The sequence below is a fragment of the Berghia stephanieae genome, chromosome 11, assembly GCF_034508935.2.
Source record: "Berghia stephanieae isolate SIO BIC M18660-M18661 chromosome 11, UCSD_Bste_1.3, whole genome shotgun sequence".
Lineage (NCBI taxonomy): Eukaryota > Metazoa > Mollusca > Gastropoda > Nudibranchia > Aeolidiidae > Berghia > Berghia stephanieae.
The window spans coordinates 40,239,592-40,247,091 of record NC_088370.1 but is presented as its reverse complement, the minus strand read 5'-3'; the positions used below and the strand labels follow the sequence as shown (position 1 = coordinate 40,247,091).

At 35.5% G+C, this 7,500-nt stretch overlaps 1 protein-coding gene across 4 annotated transcripts in view; it reads left to right on the top strand.

The window, feature by feature from the left end:
* Nucleotides 1-7,500, top strand: part of LOC144956978 (uncharacterized) — a 51,289-nt gene that overhangs the window by 34,237 nt on the left and 9,552 nt on the right. For all 4 annotated transcript variants that reach the window (XM_078887856.1, XM_078887854.1, XM_078887855.1 and 1 more), the window contains 2 exons: nucleotides 777-887; nucleotides 1,581-1,684. In XM_078887856.1, coding sequence (XP_078743982.1) covers nucleotides 777-887; nucleotides 1,581-1,684 — 215 coding nt within the window. The remainder of the gene's footprint in view (nucleotides 1-776; nucleotides 888-1,580; nucleotides 1,685-7,500) is intronic.

Here is a 7,500-nt window from a genome sequence, read left to right as displayed (position 1 = left end):
GTGAATATATCAAGTTTTTATCAAAGTAAATCACAACTTCCAGCGCAAGATTTTCTAGTTTATCTTTTTAGTAAAGGGTCGACAAAATTATTTAACTACATTTGTTATATAACTCAGAATGTTATACAGGGCAAAACTTTTAAAATTATAATACAAAGGCTTTTAATTATTTTCTGAGAATAAATTTTTATCAGAAGGGTTTGTTTTTTTTTTCTTTCGTAATTTTAGTTTTACCTTCAGTTAAACACAATTAGAAATCCTAAACTAAAAGAATAAAAAAGAAGATTCCAAATTCTTTTGTACTGGCATTAAGGGTCAGCAGGCTAAGAGTCATATAATATTTTAAGGATTTACAGTACTAAACACTTAAAAAAAATATTTTTGAATCTTTATCTCATATTTATGTATTTTCTATTGTCACATTTATTACCTATGTTTGTGTGTGTGTGTGTATGTGTGTGTGTGTGTGTGTGTGTGTGTGTGTGGAAATGAACAGAATTGTTTTCATTTGTTATTTCAATGTCCACCTATAGCTGTGTGTTCGCAGGACATGGGCAATATATAAATGATTTTATTATTATTATTATTATTATTATTATTATTATTATTATTATTATTAATTATTATTATTATTATTTATTATTATTATTTATTATTATTATTATTATTATTATTATTATTATTATTATTATTATTATTATTATTATTATTATTATTATTAATATTATTATTTTAATGTTAATGTTCTCTATCATCATTACAATGTATAATTACAGCGGTCCCACGGATCATATTCTAGGGTCCCACAGACCTCGGTCAGACACAGGGGACTCCCGCATCTCCAGGGGAAGCAGCCAGCATGAGGACGGTCCCCATGACTTTTTCATGTAAGTTGATTACTAAACAGGACCTCATTATCATGATACTAGGCTGCCAGAAGCTGTGGGCTGTAAAAAATAATTATCAAAAATGAATAGAACAGCTTAAAAAAACGCCCAAAAACAAACATGGAGCGTTTCAGACTCAAAACCCTTCTTCAGCAACAACAGAAAACAATAAAGACATAAATACATTACTAAATACATTCCACATAGACGACAGAGATATTTTTTAGGTCCTCTCTGTAGAAAAATCTTGGAAAGTAAACCAATAGTGTGTAGACTTACAAAGCAGACCCCATTATCAACCATCCTTTATTCATTTATTCGTACAGTCTAATGTTGTGACATTCGCATTTGGACTGAGTGGCACATAGTTGAGTCATTAGAAAGACTCTTTACTCCCATATTCTCTCACTGTTTAAATGAATACTTGGCCATTAACAGCGTTGTCTCTGTAAAAAAAATTGTAAATACCTAAAAGTCATCATGTCTAGTCCTACATGTTAAGAGTTGCTGTTGACTAAGGACCCCTTGTAAAGCATTTGAGCATGTTTAGCAGATATTATTCAATATAAATGCTTAAGATTTTTTGTTTTTAAAAAAATCATTCATTCTTTCATTCATCTGATCCGTCTTTTATGTGCTCATTGATTTATACAATTTTTTTTCATTCAATCCCTTTTTAATTCATTATTCCAGTACCTCGTATAAGAATGGTGACATGCACGACTCCATGAAGACCAAAGAACTCAATGTTGTCCCTCCAGATATGTCTCCTCCTCCCTCTCCAAAGATGTTTGAAGGTTTGTGCAACTATAACAATTGTAATCAACATCATCCTTGTAGTGTTATGATGACTTTAAAATCATTAGATAACACTGGATTGTTTCAGGGAATAGGATAGCCTTTATTGAAATACAGATAGACCGTTAACTATAATATTGAAAGTGAAAGTAACCTCAACCAGGAAGTAAACAATAAAACAATAAGTAATGGTTCATTACATAATAATAATAATGACAATATTAAAGTGGTAATTTACCACTACATCCCCCTTTGTTAACAATTCTAAACCACTAATATTTTCAAGGTTACACATTTAAAGTCTTGCTTGATCTTGAAGTCTTGCAAAGTAATCCAATGGAATTTTTCCCTACCTAAACACACTTTGTCTTTAACTTAAACTTAAATGTTGTTATTTGTTTTCTATTACTTGTTCTCAAATGATTCCTTGAATAAACATCGAAATTATGTTTCAAACAAAGTTCTTCATCTTGAGAGTCACGACATTTCTTTTTGAATCCAGGTAAAGTGTTTATAATTTGTTTTTGTTTCAAACCACTATCCTCTTGGACTTGGAGTATACTTAAAATGTTTATACTTCTACTTCACACCCTACACTAACACAAGTCTGCTAATCAGACTGGTCCCTACCATCTGCTATTCAGATCGGCTCGCTGCTCGAACCATATTGTCCATGTTTTAATTAAAACTAACACTCCCGATAACGGGCCGGACGAACGATGCTTCTCCCATGTCTAGTGACATATGTTGAGGGAGAGGGTTGCAGTGTAGATACAACATTGTTGTTGATGATGTGTGAAGGACTGATTGACGGTTCAGCATTGACTGGAGCGTGCGGTCTCTCTGTGAAATCATCATCTGAATGTTGCGAAGGAAGTAGATCATTCGGCTTTGGCGACTGTTGTTGGTGTAGCACTTCTGATTCAGTGCCTCGATATCGCAAGTGTTGGCGGTTTCTGCGTTGAGAACCAAGTGGCGTTTGGATCAAATATGAACGGTTTTTAGGCGAACCATGAATAACACCATGCTGGTTTTGTGGTTGGATCCACACATGCTGACTGGGCTTCATCGGAAGGAGGGGACGGGCTTTTTGACATTGATCAAAATTTCTCTTTTGGCGCTCGTTTAAGTGTTTGTCCTTTTCCCGAAATTTTTCATAGGCAACACCCACATATTTTTCAGACATAGCGGGTATCTTTGTCCTTAGTTTCCTCCCCATCAACAGCTCTGCAGGACTCAAGCCATGTTCAAGTGGAGTAGCCCTGTAATTCAATAGGGAAATGTATGGGTCTTTCGCATTTTTCAGTGTTTTTGATTGTGCGAACAGCACGTTCTGCTTCTCCATTCAATTGTGGATATCATGGACTGCTGGTGACATGCTTAAATTGGTATAATTTTTCAAATGCTCCAAACTCTGATGACACTAATTGTGGACCGTTGTCAGAAACGACAGTCTCTGGTATCCCATACTTAGCGAAAACAGACTTTGTGTGTTCGATGATTGAAGCTGATGTTGTCGATTTCAGGTACGCAATCTCGATCCACCTTGAGTAGTAATCAACGAATAGTAGGTATGCTGAACTTTTCCATTCGAAAAGGTCCATTCCTATCTTCTGCCAAGGATGTAAAGGCGTTTCGGATGGTTGCAAAGGTTCTGGTGGCAACATTTTATATTTTTCACATACTAAACAGCTTCTAATTTCATTTTCGATATCAGTTGACATTCCTGGCCACCAAACACTTTCCTTTGCCAAGGCCCGGCATTTCACAATTCCCAAGTGACTTTCGTGGAGTTTGCTCAGTATTTCCTTTCTTATTTTCTCAGGAATAACCATTCTAGATTGATATAGTAAAATATCATCATGTAGTGATAACTCCTCTTTTACAGAAAAATATTTCTTTTCATCAACATTCATATTCTTAGATGCAGGCCAGCCTTGTAGGCAATATTGCTTGATGTTCTTCAGGATAGAGTCATTTTGTGCATTTCTTATTTCTGTCATTCTATTTTCAGTGGCTGGTAAGTTTTTCATAACAAAATTGACGAACAAATTTACTTCTTTTCCCCTCACTGTTTCATTTTCAAGGTTCTGTTGTGTTAAGGGTGCTCTCGATAAAGCGTCGGCAGTGAATAAATCTTTACCTTTCTTGTATTGTACCGTAAAGGAAAATCTCATCAACCTCATTCTAAATCTTTGTATTCTCGGGGTTAATTCGTCTAATCGTTTTTCATGGAGAAGCGCAACAAGCGGTTTGTGGTCTGTTTCAATTACAAATGTATTCAAACCCACTAAGTAGTCAGAAAAACGTTCACACCCCCAGGTGACTCCGAGAGCCTCTTTTTCCACCTGCGGATATCTTTGTTCTGTTGGAGTCAGAGACCTAGATGCATAAAATACAGGTTTCCAATGGTCGTCAACCTTTTGGAATAAAACAGCTCCAAGTCCATACTTGGAGGCATCTGTTTGTACTTTAGTATCTTTCATTGAGTTGTAGTGGATGAGAACTGGTGGTTTTGTCAGGTCACCTTTCAGTGTCTCAAAAGCTGTTTTTGTTTAGCATCCCACAGCCATTCGTTGTCTGCTTTTAATAACTGTCGTAATGGTTCTGTTTTTTCTGCAACGTTGTCAATGAATTTACTGACATGATTTATCATACCAAAAAATCTACGCAATTCTTTGACGTTATTTGGTGTTGGATATTCCTTTATCGCTTTCATTTTCGACGGGTCAATTTCAATTCCGTCACAAGATATCATGTGTCCCAAGAATTTTATTTTATTTTGACTGAACTCGCATTTGTCATTCAAAGTTAATCCGGATTCTTTCAACCGTAACAGAACTTTGTGCAATCTCTCATCATGCTCCTTTTCTGTGGTACCCCCAACTAGAATGTCATCAATTGCACAAACTACACCGGGTATGTCTTTGAGGATTTGACACATCTCTCTTTGGAAGATCTCAGGACCTGAACTTATTCCGAAGCACAATCGCTTATAACAGTATCTGCCAAAGGGAGTTATAAATGTTGTTAGTTCTTGTGATTCTTCATCAAGCAATAGTTGATGAAATCCTGCATTACAATCTAGTTTTGACCAAATGGTCTGTCCTGATAACTGGCTTAGAAGTTGATCAGTGCATGGGAGTGGAAAGTTTTCTCTTTTCACCCCTTGATTTAATTTTGTTAAATCCACGCAAATTCTCACTTTATCCTTATTATTCTTGGGTACGACAACAATTGGTGCACACCAGTCTGTTGGTTTTGACATTGGTTTGATGATGTCCATTTTTTCGAGCCTATCTAGCTCTTGGCGTACTTTTTCGTATACTGGTAATGGTATTCGTCTTGGCGTTGACACTGAAAAAGGTGTCACACCCTGTTGCAACTTGATGGTATACTTTCTATCTTTGATACGACCTAATCCCGAGAACAATTCTGGATACTGTTCCCTAATCTCAGAGCCCATTTTGTCTTTTTCAATTTTGTTCACTCTGGCAATCAGTTTTAATGCCTCAATTGCAGGTCTACCTAACAGTGGCTCAGTCAAATGTTCAATAACGTCAATGTTTTGCTTTGTTTTTTTCTTTCCTCTCTTCAATTCTGCAGTAAAGTTCCCTTTTACTAGGACTGCTTCTCTTCCAGGTCCAAACAAACGTTTTCTAGTGTCTTTCAATACAACCCCTGCTGGCAATACCGTTTCAGGAATGACTGTAACATCAGCACCGGTGTCTAATTTAAAATCAATCACATCTTTCCCAATCAAAATGTCAACATGCCACGGGTTTTCAATATTTTGATTCTCATTTCCTACTGCACCAAGAAAATTTCCATCTTCTGAATCTGAATCTGAATCATCATAGTTCACAGTATTAACATAGTTTCTCTGTCGTGGTGCATTTTTGTAATGGGTTTTCGTTTGACCGAATTTGGTGCGACACATTTTCTCAAAGTGTCCAATCCGTTCACACTTATGGCATTTTGCATCTCTGGCTGGACACCTATTGTCTTCATGAATTTTTCCACATCTGGTGCAGGGTTGGTTTTGATAGTAATGTTTCTTTGGTTTATTAATCCTCTTTGATCTCACACTTTCAACACTTCTTTCACTTTGCACACGATCAACATCCATTCCACTGTTACCATTAGAATTAGAGCACAATTGCACTTGGCGAACTGCTATTTCCATTGACCGCACCATGTCCACCGTTTGTTGTAAAGTGAGATCACAGCATTCAAGCAATTTTCATCTTATCTCCTCACTATTGATGCCTATCACTATTCGGTCTCTGATCAAGTCATCTTCAAGACTTCCGTAGTTGCAAGTTTTGGCCAGTTTCCTCAATTCTGCAAGATAGGTGTCTATTGATTCACCTTCTTTTTGCTCTCTCATGTTAAAGACAAACCGTTCGTAAGTTTCATTAGTCTTTCCGATGCAAAATGAGTTAAATGCTTCTAACACTTCATCCAGTACGACTTTCATTTTCTGTGACAAAAAGCCCATCATAAATTTCAAGAGCATCATTGCCGATCACTGCCAACAGTGTTGCGAGTCTCACTTCCTCTGATTCTTGACTCAATTTACTAGCAATTTCATAATTCTTTTTGAACCTTTTGAACCGTTTCCAATTTAAAGCGATGTTGGACGTTGTTTCCAACTGTTTTGGTACTGGTATCTTGGACATTATTCAATATACCTGTGATTCACCATCCGAAATATGATAAACACTATAATAATCAATGAATTTTCTCCACTTCTGATACCATGTAGTGTTATGCTGACTTTAAAATCATTAGATGACACTGGATTGTTTCAGGGAATAGGATAGCCTTTATTGAAATACAGATAGACCTTTAACTATAATATTGAAAGTGAAAGTAACCTCAACCAGGAAGTAAACAATAAAACAATAAGTAATGGTTCATTACATAATAATAATAATGACAATATTAAAGTGGTAATGTTACCACTACAATCCTGACTGATGGTGTTGTCATCATTATCACCATTACAATCATCATCGTCAGTGTTGTCGTCGTCATCATCATCACCACCACCATTATCGGCATCATTCTCATAATTAATATCATCATTACCTATGCTGTTGCTAAAATAATGTTGCTAGATTGAATTTGTGCTGAAATGAATTAGGTCTCTTTAATATTTTAAATTTAGTTCTCCCTTTTATTTTATTCAACTATTGATTATTTTTTTCAAAGTCTAGCACTCTTTTTTCAAATATTTATATCTTTTTTGTGTGTGTTTAATAGGTAAGAAATGTGTAATTCTATGAAATATTTTGGTTAGGGTTATTTTATCAATTAGCTTGTATTAGAAATCATCTCAAGTTAAAAAGTATTTTATACATTTTGGAAGGAGGAGGCCTTGTCACATGTCTTCTAAACTCTGCAAAATTAATTACCACTGTTGATATCGTATTTTTGTTATCTTATAAAACTCTAAATGTGTTGCAAGTGCTGTAAAACCCTTAAAAACAAACAAAAGTTTTTGAAGCATTTGTTATTTTTTGAAGCGTTTATATCAGTTTTTATTCTACTCTTTGAGAAATCTTGTATCTCCCTTTTATTGGGAGTCCTGTGCAGGCTTTATTGTGAGACTTTTTTATGCCATAGGAATCTATGTATTATGACGTGGTGGCCAACTGTCCTGATCATATTGGGACTGACTGTCCCGATTTTGCAGTCTGGAGAAAAAAAAATGTTTTGGCCCTTCCAGGACTAGCAAATCAAACCAATGAACAGAAAGATCTCTAAATCTGGATTATATGATAAAATAGTCCAAACATACTGCTGTTTT